General features: G+C 42.2%; 1 protein-coding gene across 6 annotated transcripts in view; it reads right to left on the reverse strand.

Annotated features, from left to right (window-relative positions):
- Positions 1-19,721, reverse strand: part of PLCE1 (phospholipase C epsilon 1) — a 360,038-nt gene that overhangs the window by 180,730 nt on the left and 159,587 nt on the right. For all 6 annotated transcript variants that reach the window (XM_043475947.1, XM_043475946.1, XM_043475945.1 and 3 more), the window contains one exon: positions 7,508-7,796. In XM_043475947.1, the coding sequence (XP_043331882.1) occupies positions 7,508-7,796 (289 nt within the window). The remainder of the gene's footprint in view (positions 1-7,507; positions 7,797-19,721) is intronic.

The following is a 19,721-nucleotide window of genomic DNA, read 5'->3' on the forward strand; positions in this document are numbered from 1 at the left end:
ACACATTGTGCCTTTTCCTGTCTCATGTCTTTATACCTGGGTGCTGTTTCCTCTACCAGTTACCATTGGCTCCTCTATCTGTCCCTGATGCTCACAGGGGAGTTTCCTTCATCAGTCAACATCCCAGGTCTCTATTCCAACCCACCAGATCCCTCTCTTCACAAAGCTAGGATCCACTACAGAAAGAAAAGAAAATTGTGTTTTTATGGGGTAGCAAGTGAGGAGTAAATGGGCTGATACAGTCAAGGGGGCTCTGGACCCCCAGAGGCAAGACGTGTCTGAGGAAGAAGGGAGAAGAGTTCAGACAGGGAGCAAGGAAGGCCCTGGAGATAGCTCTGTAACTATTCCAGGACCTTGTGCTGACAGTACCTTCTGAGACACTGAAAATAACTTTTGTGCTAGCTTGGAAACTTACTGAATGTATCTGCATTTTGTATGAGTCTGACAGGTTAGTGCAGCCTACAGTGAAAATTAGTGCTTTCTTTCTTTGGTTCTAAAATTATCTCATTCAATTAAATGTGATAAAGAGCAATGATCACATGTTCCTTGATTCTATGAACACATCTGCCCCTGGAATCCATGAAAGTGTATGGACTGTCTGCTCTGTGCCTGGTCCTGTGTCAGGCAAGATGCTCAAGGGAGAGGAGGATGAATATTAGAGACTGAGACCAGAAAAATCCATGATCAATGAAAACAAAGCAGAAATGGACAGTGCCATTGGAGAGCTGCAAACATGTCTGCATCACAGCTGTGACCAGAGGCCCTGGAGAAGCTTGATCTGAGTTGGCTACACACACTGACTAGTTGTATGACCTTGGGCAAGTCATTTAACCTTGTGGGCTTTAGTCTCCTAGCACTAATAATTTCTTCCTTACAGGATTGCCAAAAAAGGACTGTCATAGTTTCCTAGTGCTACCCTAACAAAACACCACCACTGGATGGTTTAAAACAACAGAACTTTGTTTTCAGTTCTAGAGGCTAGAGGTCCAAAAGCAAGGTGTTGGCAGGGCCATGCTCCCTCTTACACGCTGGTAAGAATTTTTTCCTGTCTCTTTCTAGTGGCTGCTGCTGGCTGGCAGTTCTTGGCATTCCTTGGTTTGCATGCATCACTCTGATGTCTGCCTCTCGTATCACATGGTGTTCATCCCAACATGGTCTGTCTGCCTGTTTCTTCTTCTGATAAGGAAAACCATTCACTGGGTTTAGGCCCATTCTAACAGAAAACAACCTCATCTTAACATGATTACATCTGCAAAGATATTACTGCCAAATAAAGTCCCATCATAGGATCTGGGGTTTGAACTTCAACGTATCTCTTTCAAGGGACACAAGTCAACCCAAAAGGACTACATGAAATAATGCAAATAAAGGACTTGGTGCATTGTCTGAAACACAATAAGGACTCAACAAGCTGCCTGAGTTCAAGCACAGACTTTATCACAGACTACCCATGCACTCTTTAGCAAGTTTCTTCATATCTCTGGGCCTCAGTTTCCTCATTAGTAAATAGTACCTCTCTCATTGGTTTGGTTTTCTCTCACTGAATGGTTTTCAATGAAGTCAAACATGTGAAGCATCCAGAGTAATACCTGGCACCCAGCAAGAACTAAAAAAATATTCACAACTATTACTATGATTCTAATTCCAATCCTTCCCTATGCCCAACTTTCTCTTTACAGATGAGAGAGTTTACAACTTCAGAGATAACAGTAATAAGGATGTCAGCTTGGAAAAGTTTTCTTAAAAAGTTAGTTCCTCTGCTTGACCCTCCTCCTCCTCCAAAATACACTTGATTGTTTTGACTCAAGAAGCATCATATCTCTGGTAATATTTGAGGTTGATGATTTCGTGCTGCCCTGGAGCCTTGGAGATGTTCCCCCTGGTTATAAGCAGGGGTATGGAGTCACACTCATCAGAAACACCTGCACAGGTTTAGGTCACATCTAGACATGAAGTCACACTCCTGTATCATGCCTGGCCACACGTATCCCAAGGCAGAGGGCTTTCATCCTGCACCCACCAAGCTTTCTGGCCCCATGAGCGACAGACCCCAGCTTTAACTGACTAGCCTTGAACTTTGTGAATCTTTTTAGGATGGCAGTAAGGGCTACTTCATTAAACCTGAAACCTATTATTACATTTTCACTGGAGTGAGAAATATTATCTTACAAGTTGAAGGCTTCCAGATGTGATCTTTCCATTCTTCTCTGAGATGACACCACCCTAGACAATAGTGGGCACTGAATAAATACTTCTCAGTTGATTAACTGGTATAAAAACATACCCCAAGTTGCATTAAAGCATACTTTAACATCAAGAAAATAATCTCAAGGTCACAAAACTAGTAAGTCAGATTTAAATACACTTAAATCTTGGAATTAGAACCATGGAGATGTCTTCCCTTGCCTGGTAGGCATGTAAAGGGTAATTGTTTTGATTATGAGGAAGTCAACCAAGACAGCCTTCATAAACTAAATTATTTATGAGGTACAATCACATAGTTCAAATGTGTGTGTGTATATTCCTATTAGGTCTTCCTATTTTTATACTCAAAGTTATTCACTTTAGAAAAAGACAAATAGAATATACTTCTTGCAGTAGAAGAAAATAAGCTGAAAATTATTAGACCTTTCTATCAGAAATAGAATATTCCCCATTTTCAAATAAGAATATTACATCTGCAGGGTACTTTTTCTTTTCATGTGAAAGTGAAAGTGTAAGTTGCTCAGTCAAGTCCAACTCTGTGACCCCATGGACTATAGCCTGCCAGGCTCCTCTGTCCATGGAATTCTCCAGGCAAGAATACTGGAGTGGGTTACCAGGCCCTCCTCCAGGGCACCTTCCCAACCCAGGGATGGAACCCAGGTCTCCTGCACTGCATGCAGATTTTTTACTATCTGAGCCACCAGGGAAACCCTCTCTTTTCATATTAATATTCTACTTATAGTCTATCTATGATGAATAACTTTATTTATTAATAACTATTCTATACATACACACGCCCAAACTGGTTAAAAAAAGAGCATTTCCTACTACATAATTTAAATATGGGTGACTCTGCTTTGTCCGAGTTACATGTAAATATTTAATCCTTTGATTTACAAACTTAGGAACAAGCTGATACAAAATGTACACTTGAAAACAGCCGCCTTATATTGAAAAATCCTCTTCCTTATCGCTATTTTTTTTTTAACTTTTGCTATTTCAGTGCTTTACATTACTATCAATTATTTCATTCCTTTCTCTCCCTTTTGTCTTTGTCTTGCTTTTGTAATTTTTAGTAGGGAGTACATTGGAAAAAAAGAAAAGTAGGCAATGGATTTAGAAAACGTCTTCCTGATTATTGAAGTCAAGAACTCTTGGCTGCCACTGCTCTACAGGGCTGGTCCTGGGATTCTAGAAAGGTTAATGGGGAGGAGGAAGAGGGGAATTAGATGGGAAGCAGAAGGATCTTGACTGTACTCAACTAGTGGAAGTCCCAGATAGGATGGAGTAAGTTCTCCATTTTCCATTTTTTGAGATAGTGTACCCTTGCTGATCAATGCTTCATATCAGAAAATGTTTCTCATTATTTGGCAAACTTTCCATTGAGCAGACAGACCATCCTCACTGGTCCTGAAGGCAGAAAACCGGGAATGAACTGACTGTCGGCTGATGTTTTAGAGCTACTCGTACCACTGGAGGGGTGCAAACTGATGAAGATGTTGGAGAGTTAGGAGAATCTTGTGGACTGTGGTAATGCTGCAAAGCTGCAGAATTCTGGCCAATCAACCCTGACATTATCAAGTCCTGACTTGGGAATGCCCTGTGAGTAATGAAGGAATTGGCTGGACATTTTCCCTTCCTATTCTCACCTACTAGAGGCAGCTCCAACCCTCGTTTTGAAATCATAACCACTTCTAAGAGACAAGTTGACTTGGGGCACCTGCAGGTCACCTGGAAAGCTGTCTTCACATTTCTTTTTCACAAACTTGGTTCTTTCTAACATCTTAATGGGCCTGGCACTAAAGACCTGCATAATGTGTTCCTCCTGTTTAAATCCTTTGACTTGTGAGTGTGTGTTCATTGGTGTAAAAACGTATATAACAAAATTTAGCGTCTTAACCATTTTTCATGCAGCTGAGTTGTATTGAGTAAATTCATATTGTTACACAATTATCACCATGATCCATCCTCAGAATTCTTCATCTTGCAAAACGAAACTCTGTACCATTAACAGTAACTCCGCATCCAAACCCGCCCCCCACCAGCCCCTACAACCACAGTTCTACTTTCTGTCTCTGATGATTTGGACTATTCTAAGCACCCCACACAAAAGGAATCATATAGCATTTGTTTTTCGCCCTCCTCCTTTTTTTCCCCCTACCTTTTCCAACTCGATTTAATCCACTTTAAATGTGATCTCTCTCATGGAAAAGGTCATTCTTTTTGACCCTTTTCCTTACCTTTTCCCTCTGGGAAAAAATTACAAACTCTGTCCTGCCTCCCTCTTCCCATCTTCATTCCATTTCTAAGCCTCTCATTAAAAGAAAAGAAAGTTACTGGGATAATAATTTTCTGAATCTTTCACATTAGATATGAGTTTCAAAATATAATTAACCATAATGACAGATCTATAGATGCCAACATCTAAAATCTCTGAAATGGCCCAAAGTTCTTTACAAAATCTCCATGATGTTTTACTTTAACTCTACTCATCTTAATTAAAATGATTTCCCCTCAACAACAAATGCCTTTTAACTCATTTGTATCACTTTTTTTCCTGGAGGCTGATGCTCAGTATTCTAATAATTGTGTTTTTCTCTCTATTCCATGGGAAGTGTGTAGATTTCAACTGTGTTGTGGGTTAAAGAGGTTTTTGAGGACTAAAGTCTGGAACCAAATCACAATGTTTAATACTGCTTCTCCAGAAAGCATTCTGAGTTCCACACAGCTCCTGAGAAATGAACTCTGGAACATGAGCCGTTTATAACCTGGAGACTGAGTATGTTACACACTTCCCATAGATTTTCATTAGTGACACAGAGCTGAAAGTTGTTGGCCTGCTCAATGCCATAGGACACATAGTGAACAATAAAACAAATGTGGCATAGCAGCCAAGCATATTGTCCAGACCCCCTGCTGGAGCATGAGGCCAATAGAGCTCAAGACCCAGCTACTCAATATTCTGAACCTATAGGTTCCCTAAACACTCCATGATTTTGAATGGCCATGTATGGTTTTTTAAGATGTATTACATTCCACTGCATGTTGAAGAACCATATGTTTCACTACAGCACATACAGATTTTGAAAACCCCATGGGAGGAAGCACTGAAGTTGAAAAAGATTCCCAAGAGAGCAAGGTAGAGATACAGAAATTAGCTTGGAGCTGAAGCCAACCTGCTAACTATATTATTCAGCAGAAACTACTTGCAGATGGATATCAGAAACCTTTAAAGAGGTACAAAACAGAAAGTTAAAAGAAACTCCCAACTCTTGCATAAAACCCAATTCAATGATCACTCATTAGCTGATGATCCAACAAGTCCCAGAGATAGGAATGCTGATCTCAGAGCTCTGATATGAACAGGAAAGTGCAAATAGCAATGGAGATCAACTTACTTGTTATCAGGGCAACAGACACCTTAACTAATGGCCTCCTTTTTTCTCCCCAAAAGTCTGTGTAAGACTGGAGGCAGCCTGCCTGGGAACTAACACACATTTCGGGAGCCTGGAAATCTGTCCTTTTGCAATTAATAGAGAAGAAACAAAGTGGCTTTTATTGACTTTGTTCATTTGCAGCCAAACCATTTGTCACATGGACCATTAACTCTACTTTCAAACACTGAACTCTTAGAGTCACTGCCACATTATTTGGCATTTAACTCTCTGCAGTCTTTTCTTTGAATAGTTGGTGCATGCAAATCTGGCTGGCTCACTAGGATCATAAAAACTTAAAGGCAAGAAAACTGACTTGTATGTTATTAGGATCTCCCATAAGGCCTACACACTGCTTGGCACAGAGTGGGTATCTGATACAAAAGCCTGATTAACACACAGGATAAGCTCCTCACATAGAGTCACAAGCACTGAAGCTCTGCCAACTCTATATGTCAGTTTCGACTCGAATTCCCAGGAAGATCACTGATGGAGAATACAAGCTTGGCAGTCACCAGGAGCTGCATCAGAATAGAGAAATCTTGAATCCTGTGGATAGGGGAAACCCTTAGTACCTAGAGACTACAAGTTCCATGGGTGAAAAAGTGAAAGTGACAGTCACTCAGTTGATTCCAACTCTTTGCAACCCCGTGGACTATACAGCCCATGGAATTCTCCAGGCCAGAATACTGGAGTGGGTAGCCTTTCTTTTCTCCAGGGGATCTTCTCAACAATTTCCATGGGGGTAAGGGCTATGTTTTGTCCCCAACCCAGCACCCAGGGGCTCAAAAAACGTATGCTGAATGAATGAAACATATATGAATCTAAGTTTCTCCTCTTTAGTCTCTGGGATTAGTGGTCCCCATCTTGTGTTTTTCTTCATTCATGATTTATAACTGATCCACAAAAGTTAAGGTGACACTAGAAAACAAATCAGCATGGCACCCACATGGTACACAGACAGGTGTGGACCTCCTCTAGGGTCTTCCCAAGGGGCGTTGGGGTGGGGTGGGGTAGGGGAGGTTGAAGGTCAAGGAGGAAGACCACTGGTGTGATAGTCGTAGGTCTGGGGCTTGCTGTGGAGGGATGAGAGGGCCTCTCCTTGAGAGAAGTGGCAGGATGTCAGAGAGAGTTCTTGGCAGCCCCTGAGCAGTGGAACGCTGCTCTGCATGGTCCCCGTCTGGTTGGCAGCTTCCTGCCAGGGAAGGATGCCAAGTGGGTGGTGTCAGCTGTGCAGTGCACAAATCTCCACTGGTGCACAGCCGTTTCTGACCTGCCTGTCTGCCACTTGTGGGAAGTAGCTGGGAAGTTCTGATGCAGAGACCCCATTCTCCATTAGTTTTAATTTCTTAGCAGTATTTCTGACTATCTTGTCTTTTAAGATGGGGGTCGCTGGAAGATGGCCTTTAGCTTCTCTGGTCAACATGAACCTATTAATTCTGTGTAGGCGAGAGAACTCTATTCCACTCTGTTTTGAGTGAAACAGTTGGTTTTCACTGTGACCACATGACTACACTTTTTTACGAGCTTTTTTACTTTTATTTTTTTACAGTAATTGACATCTGTCATAGACCACCACTAGGAGAAATCATCTATTAGTATAACTTAAAAAAATTAAACACAGCCTTTTAGTCATTTACTTCTTTTGAAAAAGAAATTTCAAAATCTTAATGTTCATTATTCAGAATGCTTACACCTTAAGGGATTTTGGTAAAGGACTATCATTTTATATTCTTTTAAAGCAGCTACCTTTTCTGAACGTTGTTGATAAGTGGACTCAATTTTCCATGAGGAGATGCATAAATGTTAGCTCAGATTCTTTTCTGCATTCAATGATGAAGAGTTAAAAGTGAAATTTCAGACAGTACCTTTCAGCATCATTCGTCCCGTGGATCCTCCAAAAGAATTGAGGAGGCTGCTTCTTGCTCCTAAAGATGTGGTGGCTTCCAGGAGAGAGCCGGTGATGTACTGAGATATGGAAGTCCTTTGCAGGGTGGCACGATACTCACACACCGTGTCTCGGACACATTGCTTTAAGTACGGACTGACACTGATCCTTTCATGGGCTGTCTCGGAGGCTGGGAGCTTGGCGAAGAAATGGAGAAGAGATCTAATTGTTTCTTCTGTGGCTTCTCCCCTCCTCACTGCACTGTAGATCTGTGAATAGCACAAAGTACAGGAAGTATTAATCTAGTTTCTTAGAAAAGCAAATTAACTTGTTGACAAAATGCCAAGATGACTTATTAAGAAAGAAGTCTCAGTCGCTCTAAGCGCAAACACTCGTGAACACTGGGCTCATACATTAACCTGAACATTCTACAGACACCATTTATTTGGGAAAGCTATGTGCAGTTATGAAATAGGTCCTTCAAACATCCCTGCTATCAAACAGAGCACTTACGACTTGTACCAACCAAAAATATATTCAGCTCAAATTTCTCCTCCTTCTCTTTATCAGAGCAAAGCTCATCTACAGCGGGACAAGGGCATACCTTTCCTATTTGTCGTTCTGGACTCTCTTGAGTGACTCCCCCAGAGCTGTCTATCTTCAAGGAACCCTTCAGACTGACATTCATGAGGAATCCTCCTTTCATGCTCAAAATGAAATAAGGGTGAGTGGGTTAAGGGGCAGGAGAACTTCTATATTCCCTTTTTGGTTATAAGCTTTCAATCCATCAGCTTAGATCAAAGTCTTTGAATCCTTTTTCCCCTCCTTTTCCTCCCTCACCCCCACATCCAATAAGATGACAGATCCTGCCCACTTCTCCTTCCTTCCTTTCTTCCTTCTGCCTCTGCCACTATCCTGATTTCCTCTTTCCTTCATCACCTGAATTCACCAAGAATTATCTCAAAGAGATTGGATTATTACATTTTCCCAGCCATAATTCCAATCCATTTCAGTGCAATTGTTCAACATGCGTTTATGTAGATCTGCTCTGTGCAAGGCACTGCATTGAAAGATGTGAGGTGTTTACGAAGATTAACAGACACCTCTTGTGCTGTAGGACTTCACAATCTAATTAGAAAATGAGACCTGAAAGTTATGAGGTCTGACATTATATCCGGGAGGTATGGGGTTTTGTCAAGGTCTCTGGGAAGCCAGAGCCTTCTTGGCAATGTATAAATGCCAGAGAAGAAAGATAACACAGGGTGAGTTAATCTAGCTTTCTGACAGTGGAATAAATGTTTACTATATTGTGTTGTCTGCATCATGCTACCTTGAGCACCATGCCTTGGTTGACAACTGATGCATCAAATTAAAAAATTGTTCTTCTGTGTTTATATACCAGTTATGTGTTAGGCCTTGGTAAATACAACAGCTTCTCCTCTCCAAGAGTTCACAGTCTAACAAGGAGGGTGAACAGATAAAAAGTTCAGGGTAGGGTGGAGGTGACAGCGATGAGTGGCGAGGGAAGGGAAGAACCTCGCATGCCCTTCAGACTCTGCACGCACCCTTGGGATGCTGCACACTCCAAAACTCACCTTAACTAGCATGCCGGGGTACTCAAAAGGACCCCTATTGAACTAGTCTGTGATGACACCCTGACTAGATTTCCACTCTGCCTTCCTCTGCTTTCTGGTATATACTTTTCATTTGAAGACAGAGTGTGGAATCTTTAACTTTAATTCTGTCATTAAATTTCTGGTGGCCACAGAGATGCTGTGCTGGGACAGAAGGAGCCCAGGCTTTGGGATCAGTTTTGTGGGGTTGTACACCCAGCTCTGCCTTGACCAGCCAGAGAGGATACTAATGCCCATTCTTAGAGATGTTCTGGGATTCCCCCCTGACAATGCATACAAAGTGTTCAGTCTGGGGTCTAGAAACGGTGCCCATTGGCACTGAGCAAGAAGAGAATGGACCCTGCTCTAAACAATCATCAGGTGATTGTATAACAACAGAGCACCCAGCACAGTCTATGAAATTCAGTGTGATGGAGTTATACCCTTGCTCTTACGTGCTGGATAATGTCATCCTAACCTTATTTGGGTGTATTGTGAGGACAAACAGGGGTAGAGAGTTGCAGAGCTCAGAACATGCTTTTCTTCTCCCAGCTCCAAATCATACGGGCAGTCTCCAACACACTAAGTCTCAAAGAGTCCTTCAGAAGTAAACAATCTGGATGTTCAGAGAAGAGAACCCACTGTGAGATTTGATAGCTAAAGATAAAGAAAGAAGCGTGGCTTTAACTGGGGCAGCTGAGGGAGGCAAGTCACATGGCAAGTAAGGGTGAAGAGGCTGGAAAACAGTGTGTCCTGGGGACAGTGAGTAGAGCAGGTATTAAGAGCAGAGAGTGTAGGGAAATCACTGGGGAATTGAAAAGGTCAGCTGGCCTGACAAAGGAAAGCCTTGAAAGTCAAGAAGAGAGGTTTAATCTATCAGAGATGGGTAGCCCTTCACTTTTTTTGGTCTATGTGTTTGTTTTTAGCAGAGGAATACGACTAGAAAGGCCCAGTGGTTCAGTGGTAAAGAATCTGCCTGCAGTGCAGACGCAGGTTCAATTCCTGGGTTGAGAAGATCCCCTGGAGGAGAGCATGGCAACCCACTCCAGTATTCTTGTCAGGGACATCCCATGGACAGAGGAGCCTGGCAGGCTACAGTCCATGGGGTCACAAAGAGCCAGAAATGACTGAGTATGCATGCACACACTTGGATATATTAAGTAGTTATTCAGCCTTGCTACCAGCTGTTTCCAAGCCCTCCAACTTGTCTGAAGAAAGAAGAAATGAAGAGTTCTAAGAATACATCCCTGAGCTGCTGTCACTACGGCTAACACCCCATCCACAAAGGATCAGAAAGATACCTACAGGTCCCACCATGATCTGGACTAACACATGTCATTCATACCAATATTTGATAAGCTGAATTCAAAGATATGGAAGTGCCTAGGGTACATGTTAAAATATAGGCAATAACCCCTTACTAGATCATCCATTAAAAAAAAAAAAAAAAAAGCAACTACTGAAAATTCTACCTATAATAGAATGGGAGAAGGAGGCAGTATAAAACAGTAATTATGAGTGTTGCTCTGAAGTGTTGGTTTGAGTCTGAGCTTCTCTGCTTCCCAGCCGTATGACTTTGTCTAAGCTGCTTTGCCATTCTGTGTCTTAGTTTCCCTTTCTCCAATATAGAGATATAATACATATTATCTGTCCTATAAAGTTGTAGTAAGAATTACAAGCTTTGATAAACACAGTACTAGGACTGGAACAGCTGCTTAATAAACATTCAACAAATACTGGCTTTTATGATGATGGTGACAAGGATGATTGCAATAGACTACAAAAATGACCATACATTATTACTTCACAGATTTCAGGCCAGTCTTGGGATTTGCTTAATCAATGGGAATTCAGTAAATGTATTGCCAGTGAAGTCTTCAGTGTTGGAGCTTGCTCTCTCTTGCCACTTTTGGGAATTCTGAAACAACTACCAAGTGAAGGAGCCAGAACTAACTTGCTGGAGGATGACAGACCACGGCTGAGTCATTCCTGCCACCTTTGCCAATAGCCTGCCAATAGGCAGATTCCCTGGTGGCTCAGATGGTAAAGAGTCTGCCTGCAATGTGGGAGACCTGGGTTCGATCCCTGGGTTGGGAAGATCCCCTGGAAAAGGAGATGGCAACCCACTCCAGTATTCGTGCCTGGAAAATCCCATGGATGGAGGAGCCTGGCAGGCTATATAGTCCATGGGGTTGCAAAGAGTCAGACATGACTGAGCGACTTCACTTTCTTTCACTTTGCCAACAGGCAGACACATAGTGAATCCCTCCTAGATCATCCAATGGCTAGTCCACCTGCCATCACAGACACATGAGACAGCCCAGCAAAGATCCGCTCATCCAGACTAGGAGAACCGTCCAGAGAATTCACAGGTACACGAGCTGCATGAATGACTGCTATATAAACCAGGAAGCATTGGGAATGCCTCGGCAGGTGGCAAAAGTCAACTTACACAATGACGATGTGGTAGAGGCAATGATAAGCATTTCCTTGCATGATATCTGAATCCACACACTAGCCCTACGAGGTTGATTCATTTTGCAGATGGGGGCAGTGAGCCTAGAGAGACAGAGTGAGACAGTCAACCTTACACAACTAGTAAGAGACTGAGCCAAGACTGAAATTGGGTTTGTCCAGCTCTGTGGTTCCCCTTTATCCATTGCACTAAACATGGTCACACCCAAAACCCAAACAACGGGATTCAAGAAAATGTTGTTATTTGGCAAGAGTGTTAAGTGATGTTAACATTGCAGTTGTTATAGTTTTTATTCATGATAATTCCTTTCATGGTCACCCTAAAGTACTTTGGAAAACAGTCAAGTTATGACTAATGAATGAGCAAATATGTTTCCTTTTTATGGAGATTTGTAGTTTGAATTACAAGGTGAAAAAATATATAAACTTTATCTCACTTGATTAATGTGGTAATAGAAGGTGCTGAAAATTAGACTACTGCCTTATATGGGTCAATATCTTTTTTGATATAAAATCAGCACCTTACAACAGGGCATCCAATCTTGGTAAAAAGATATGTGTCTATCCACTCATCCAATGATTGATTTTTATTTATTGAAAACATACAAAAAAGAACTCTGCAAATATGCAAAAAGAACTTTTACTGGAGGAAGGCACACAGTCAACAAGTAAATCAAATAAGTTAGCTAGCAATTGCAGGCTATTATAAATAGTCAAGATACATTTCAGATACGGATTCTACAGGATTTGCTAAAGTCACTGGGAATGAAGGAAGGAAAGGAGTCAAGATTTTTATAGTTGGCCATTGTGGAGTTCTTAGAACTTTTAAGATCTATATATATATTTTAGATTCCATGTAGAAATGATAACATATTTGTCTTTGAGATAAATATAAAGCATTTGTCTTTATATGTACATTTGCATAACATAAACATAAATTAATATAAATATTGTAAATCAACTATACTTCAATAAAAAAGATTTACATAAAGAGCTATAGATCAATGTTGCCCTCCATAGCACCTATGTTTACCCACCACTGTGAACTGTGAGTGGGTCCTCTCCATGGAATTACACTACTTCCACTATAGCAGGTGCTGCGTTTGAGAAGCATGACCTCACCATTACGAAGTTACTTGCATAAAAGCGAGCAGTCCTTAGACAATACTTCAGAAAAATTTGAAGTTCCTTGTGACTCAAGAAACCAACACTGGGACATGGAGTTCAGATCCAAACCCAAATAAAACAAACATCCAAGGCTGGGTAATTCAGACGGAGATGAAATCAAAGACTTGAGAGCACTGAAAGGCATAAAGCAGCCAGGCACATCAGGTCCATAGCACTCACCCAGGAAGAATGCTCCTTCTTCTGTACAGCTGGAAAGGGCTTTGTCTTATCTTGACTTCTACTGGGGTCCAAGAGAGTGCTTGACAAGGGGAGTCAATTTTGTACTTGCTCTGTTCCAAAAGCTTTCTTTCTAGGGTCAGAGCTATGGAAAATCACAATGTTCTAAGATCTGCTAGCATATCTCTCGAAATCTTTCAACAAGAAGGAGGCTTGTTACTTAGGTGTCCATTGACCCTTAACAGTAATACTTGTGGGCTCCCCTGGTGGTTGGGACAGTAAAGAATCTGCCTGCCAAGGCAGGAGACCTGGGTTCAGTACCTGGGTCAGGAGGACCCCTGGAGAAGAGAATGATTACCCACTGCAGTATTCTCACACTGGAAATCCCAAGAACAGAGGAGCCTGGCAGGCTACAGTCCACGGGATCTCAAAGAGTTGGACACGATTAAGTGATGAGCACACACATACACAATAATACTTGCAATCACTGCAACATTTAATGAATGTTTAAAATGAAGTAGGCCCTGAGCACTGAGACATGAGTTCACTGAAACTCCAGAACAGCTCAAGAAAGAGGTCCTACTATTACCATCACATAAAAACAAGGAACTAATGTGCATACACCTGACTCAGCATCAGGACTCTGCATCTCTAAGCCAGCACTGCGAGCCACCAAACCAAACAGCTAGAGAATCCTATACTGCAGTTGTCCAAGAAAGCTCTTTTTAGAGAGGGGTAGATAGCTAGTAGGAAGCTCCTGTATGGCACAGGGACCTCAGCTCAGTGCTCTGTGATGACCTAGAGGGGTGGGATGGGAGGGGTGGGAGGGAGGGTGGGTGGGATGGGAGGGAAGAGAGAGGGTATATATGTATACATATAGCTAATTCATGTTGTTATACAGCAGAAACTAACACAAATGGTAAAGTAATTATACTCCAATTTTAAAAAAAAGCTAGAAAGAAAGGTAGAGCAGATGCAAAGTAATGATAATTTTACCAACAGCTGAATTCGCAATAACAATGGTATTGACCATTAGACAGTGGAATCATACTTTCAAAATCTGAAAAGGGAACCGAGATTACTGTGAGTATTGCAGTAGCAATCCTGCCGCCTCTCTTTATGGTCTGTTTTCTCCCTCTAGAATGCAACCTCAAGAGGATTTTATTTACTTTTTCACTGCTCGATCGCCAGGGTCTGGAAGTTTTGGCATTACAGCTTCTCAATAAATAGTTCTTGATAGAATTAATGAAGGTCTTTTATATCTTCACCAAGAAATTGGCTAGAATCCTTTAGTTTTTTGGTCATGATAGTTTTTTGGTCATGACCTTATTGGATTCATCTAAACCACCGGTGACATTGTATTGTCACCTGTATGTGCTGAACATCAGATACAGAAGTCACATGAAATAGCACCAAATCTTTACAAAGCATTCAGAAAAGCTGCAACCAGATGAGGCTTTAATTGCTACTAACCAAATGTGATCTGAGGGGCTCCCCAGGTGGTTCACTGGTAAAGAATCTGCCTGCCAATGAAAGAGACAGAGAAGACATGGGTTCAATCCCTGGGTTGGGAAGATCCTTTGGAGGAGGAAGTGGCAACTCACTCCAGTGTTCTTGCCTGGAAAATTCAATGGATTAGATGGAATTCCATGGATTAAATTCCATGGTGGAATTTAATTCCATTAAATTCCATTTCATGGATTAAATTCCTGGTGGGCTACAGTCCATGGGGTCACAAAGAGTCGGACACAACTGTGTGACTGAGCATGCACACAAATGTGATCTGTTCTGAGAAATTCACCAATAGTTTAACATTATCCCATTATCATTTGCTGATTTTCCTAAGAGTTGAGAATGCTGAATCAGATCTAGTCTCCATCCTGAGTTTTCATGAAAATGATGATTTAAAAGAATCATGGGGCTTAAAGAAAACAGATATGGATTCAATAGGGACTTTCCGGATTCAACAAATGCTGAGTTGCAGTTACAGAGACTATGGTAGATGCATGAGGACAATGATTAAAAAAAGAAAAAAAAGACAAACTCCGTCATATGATCGAAACACACCCCCTACCACAGTTTTCTACATTTAACATGAAGGGGTCAGCTAACATTATCCCTACATCCCTCTTAGTGTTACTGTTTGATGACCAATACGTCTCAGCTTTCTTAAATGGAGGACAAAGGATATTAATTAACCTTAATTTTAATGACAATTTTGATCATGATACTTTTTAAATTAATTTTTTTGAATATAATTGATTTACAATGTTACCTTAGTTTCTGCTGCATAGCAAAGTAAATCATATATACATATACACACATACACTTTTTGTAGATTCTATTCCCATATAGGTCATTATGAAGTATTCAGTAGAGTTCCATGTGCTATACAGTAGGTTCTTATTAGTTATCTATTTTATATATAGTAGTATGTATATGTCAATCCCAATCTCCCAATTTCTCTCTCCCCACCTTCCCCCTTGGTAACCATGTTTGTTTTCTGCATCTGTGACTCTGTTTTGGAAATAGGCTCATTTGCACCATTTTTCCTAGATTCCACATACAAGTGATATCATATGATATTTGTCTTTCTCTGACTTACTTCACTCAGTATGACAATCTCTAGGTCCATCCATGTCACTGCAGATGGCATCATTTCATTCTTTTTTAGATCATCATCAGTTTTGAATACAGCGTATAGTCAGTATCTCACTCATCAGGGTTCTCCTTCAATATCATCTGTCATTTCTCACTAGCGACTATATATCCACTTCTAACAGCACCCTTAAAATCCCCATAATGTGATTCTTAAAGTAGCCTGAGCTGGAAAAACAAATAACCATGGTCATCTGAACTGTGCAAACTGAGAGTTAATAGGCTGGGGAACAATGCCGGAGCCTTCCTCAAGGAATCAAGTGTGAGAGTTGTGGTTTGGAAAGCCCTTTTACTGGTCTCATGGGCCCCTTTCCTAAATTCTGGAATCCAGAAGCAGTGTTCTAGAAGGTTGAGATGCTGGAAGCTTGATTTCTGATGGATGTGTGTGTCTACACAAAATGCAATGACATAAAAACCACCAAGTTTCCTGAAGAGTCAACAAAAACAGTGAGGCTGTTATGGGTTGGAGGGTGGTAGCTGAGGGAGCCTGGAGACCGGAGTGGTAGGGATGGGGAGAAGGAATTTGGTAGCAAGCCCGTTGCTTCCTTTGCTCTTCATTCTACATTCCATTCAAGTGCCTGTGCAGAGAATTCCATTCTACTGAGAATATTCAGACCATGCACGAGACACTGACCAAACAGAGCTCCACAGAGCCAAAAATAAAGACTTTGCTAAGGCCAGGCCAATTAACCAGAGCTATGCCACCCGCTTCTGTAGGAAGTCAAAACTTTGTGACTGCAGGAAATGTCTAAGAAGGAGTGTGAGGGGATGCCCCAGGACATTTGATAATCTGAGAAGGTAAAGGCTGGGAATGAATGCCCTTCCACATATCTTCTTTCCATCCGCATTTTACACTTGCGTTCAGATTTTGCCTCCTCCAAGCAGCTTTCCCCCAGCTTCAGGAAACATCATCGTTTTGAGTTCCAGCTGCCCCCATACAAAACTCTATAGTGGTACTTTCTGTAGACTGGGGAAGTCGCTGTTTACTCCCCTTCCAGGCTCTGAGTTCCCCAGGTGGGGATGGCAGTCAAGTTTTGGTCCACATTTAGTCCCCAGCAGGAAGCACACTGCCTAGCCCCTTGCAAGCAGTGAAGAGAGGGAACAGGAGTGAAAGCACTGAAGTCTTTACAGCAGGTGCTCAAAGTGTGGTGCCCAGAACAACAGCAGCATCACCTGGGAACTTGTTAGAAATACATATTCTTGGGCCCCACCTCAGACCTACTAAACCCAAAACTCTAGGGTCGGGGCCCAGAAATCTGCATTGTAACAAGCCCTCTGGGTGATCCTAATTCCTGCTAAAGTTTGAGAACCTGATATTTTATGAGACCACATTACCTTTCATTTCTGACTGCACTTCTCATGTTATCCATCCCATAAACATGCACATCCATGTCATCTGCCTTCTAGAATGTGAGCTCCTGAGGGCAGGGGTGAGGTGCTCATGTCTCTCTGTTTCCCCAAAGCCCCTGCCTCAGAGTCCAGGACAGGGCCAACTTGACAAATGCTATTTTCATGAAGAAGCATCTCTTGCAGAAGTTCCCTGCAGCTACGCATGCACCAGGCTTTTCTGAAATGATGCTTCTGGCTTAATATTTCCCAGGATGAATCATGTCTGAGATACTAATTCTACTGGGAATTACCATACAGATGAATCATATTCGTAATGAGAAAACCTGGCTGCCAAGGAAGCCTCTTGAAAAAAAAAAAAAAAAATCAAATCAGTACAAATGGATTATGTTGGGAGGCTTGTGATGTCAGGCTGTGAATTAGGTCGACAGAAGGGATTTAAAGGCCTGAACTACCAGGCTCCCTGCAGCTCTAAGGAGCAGCGGGTCAGTTAATGAATCACATGGGGACAAAGCCCCTGCAAGACAAAAACAAACTTTCACAAATCCTCTAGATTGTGTTGCCCTGGCTCAGAGGCTTGGGGCAGCGTTCTTGCTCAGCTATGCACATGGGAAGCTATGAGGGAAAGAAAGTTCCTGAAGTCCTGTGGCTCCAGGCTGCTGTGTCCACAACAGGTGGATGAAACCAAGGTCAATCTGCAGGGCTAGGTTGTTTGCTTCCTGAGCCCCAACTGAATCCCTACTCAACAAGCTTCTAACTTCCCTTCCTCTGCTCAACTCAGAAGGATCAGTTCAGTTCAGTTCAGTCGCTCAGTTGTGTCCAACTCTTTATGACCCCATGGACTGCAGCATGCCAGGCCTCCCTGTTCATCACCAACTCCTGGAGTTTACTCAAACTCATGTCCATTGAGTCAGTGATGCCATCCAACCATCTCATCCTCTGTTGTCCCCTTCTCCTGCTTTCAGTCTTTCCCAGCATCAGGGTCTTTTCAATGAGTTGGTTCTTCGCATCAGGTGGCCAAAGAATTGGAGCTTCAGCATCAGTCCTTCCAATGTATATTCAGGACTATTTCCTTTAGGATGGACTGGTTGGATCTCCTTGCAATTCAAGGAACTCTCAAGAATCTTTCCCAACACCACAGTTCAAAAGCATCAATTCTTCAGCACTCAGCTTTCTTTATAGTCCAACTCTCACATCCATATATGACTACTGAAAAAACCATAGCTTTGACAAGACAGACCTTTGTTGGCAAAGTAATGTCTCTGCTTTTTAATATGCTATCTAGGTTCCAAGAGCAACCATCTTTTAATTTCATGGCTTCAGTCACCATCTGCAGTGATTTTGGAACCCAAAAAAAATAAAGTCCGTCACTGTTTCCACCATTTCCCCATCTATTTGCATGAAGTGATGGGACGGGATGCCATGATCTTAGTTTTCTGAATGTTGAGTTTTAAGCCAACTTTTTCACTTTCCTCTTGTACTTTCATCAAGAGCCTGATTTGTTCTTCCTTGCTTTCTGCCATAAGGGTAGTGTCATCTGCATATCTGAGGTTATTGATATTTCTCCCGGCAATCTTGATTCCAGTTTTTGCTTCTTCCAGTACAGCATTTCTCATGCTGTACTCTGCATTTAAGTTAAATAAGCAGGGTGACGGTATACAGCCTTGATGGACTCCTTTCTCTATTTGGAACCAGTCTGTTGTTCCATGTCCAGTTTTAACGGTTGCTTCTTGACCTGCACACAGATTTCTCAGGAGGCAGGTCAGGTGGCCTGGTATTCCCATCTCTTTAAGAATTTTCCACAGTTTGTTGTGATCAAAAGGATCAGTGGCACCATCTATCTTGATGGCTCCAAGAGGCCCCTTTCTGCCCAGGTCATTGCTTCTGGACCAACCAACACTTCTCCTCTTTGCCTGAAGACAGCCCGAGGCTGACCTCCTGGAACACACTGCTCTGACCACCAGGGGTGGGACAAAGAGCAGATGCCTTAGGATGGAGAGAAAGAGCCTGGTCTTCACACCCTGTGATCCTGTTGGACTTCCAGTGCCACCACCTAGTAGCAGTGGGCAAGTAGCTTGTGTTTCTTTAATGGAGGTTATCACAGGGTTGTTATAAACCAGGATTAACGGAGATAAGATAGCTATGGGTTCTCCAACTACATAGCCCTGGAGGATCCAAGTGCTCAGAATAGCATCCATGCCTGAATCTCTAGAGCTCTAAGGCCATGCCTGCTTGACTCCAAGACCAGAAACAACTTCCCACCCTGAACACCTATCACCCCTTCCCCTATCCCTCTTTGTTATTCATGGTGCTCCCAAGGCATTGGAGCCTCGTCTATGCTCAGGAATAAGTTTGCCCAGCCTCCTCAATGTGAGCTCATGTGGAGATGTCTGAGCATTTTCTGGTCCACAGCTCCATGAATAATCAGACTCTGAGCTCAGTTATGGGCAAGTGCACCTGCAACGCTATAAATGCAAAGTCTTATCACAGCGCCTGGTTACATAGGTGGCATTCAATAAGTGGGAACTTCTTAATAATCCTCTTGGTAACATGGGAATTACAGCATGAGTCCTCTCTCCCCCTAGATTCCTTCCTTCCTCTCACTTCTCTGCTCTCTTCTTTCTCTCCAGGTTTTTCCTGGAGGTGTCTTCTCCAGCTCTCTCTGGGTCCCCAAAGTTTCTTCACTCCACAATTTTTTATTCCTCCCCAAGTTCATGTCCCCTGTTTTGCTTTTTTATGCTTTATTTTTTATTGTGA

The sequence above is a fragment of the Cervus canadensis genome, chromosome 8 (genome assembly GCF_019320065.1).
Source record: "Cervus canadensis isolate Bull #8, Minnesota chromosome 8, ASM1932006v1, whole genome shotgun sequence".
Lineage (NCBI taxonomy): Eukaryota > Metazoa > Chordata > Mammalia > Artiodactyla > Cervidae > Cervus > Cervus canadensis.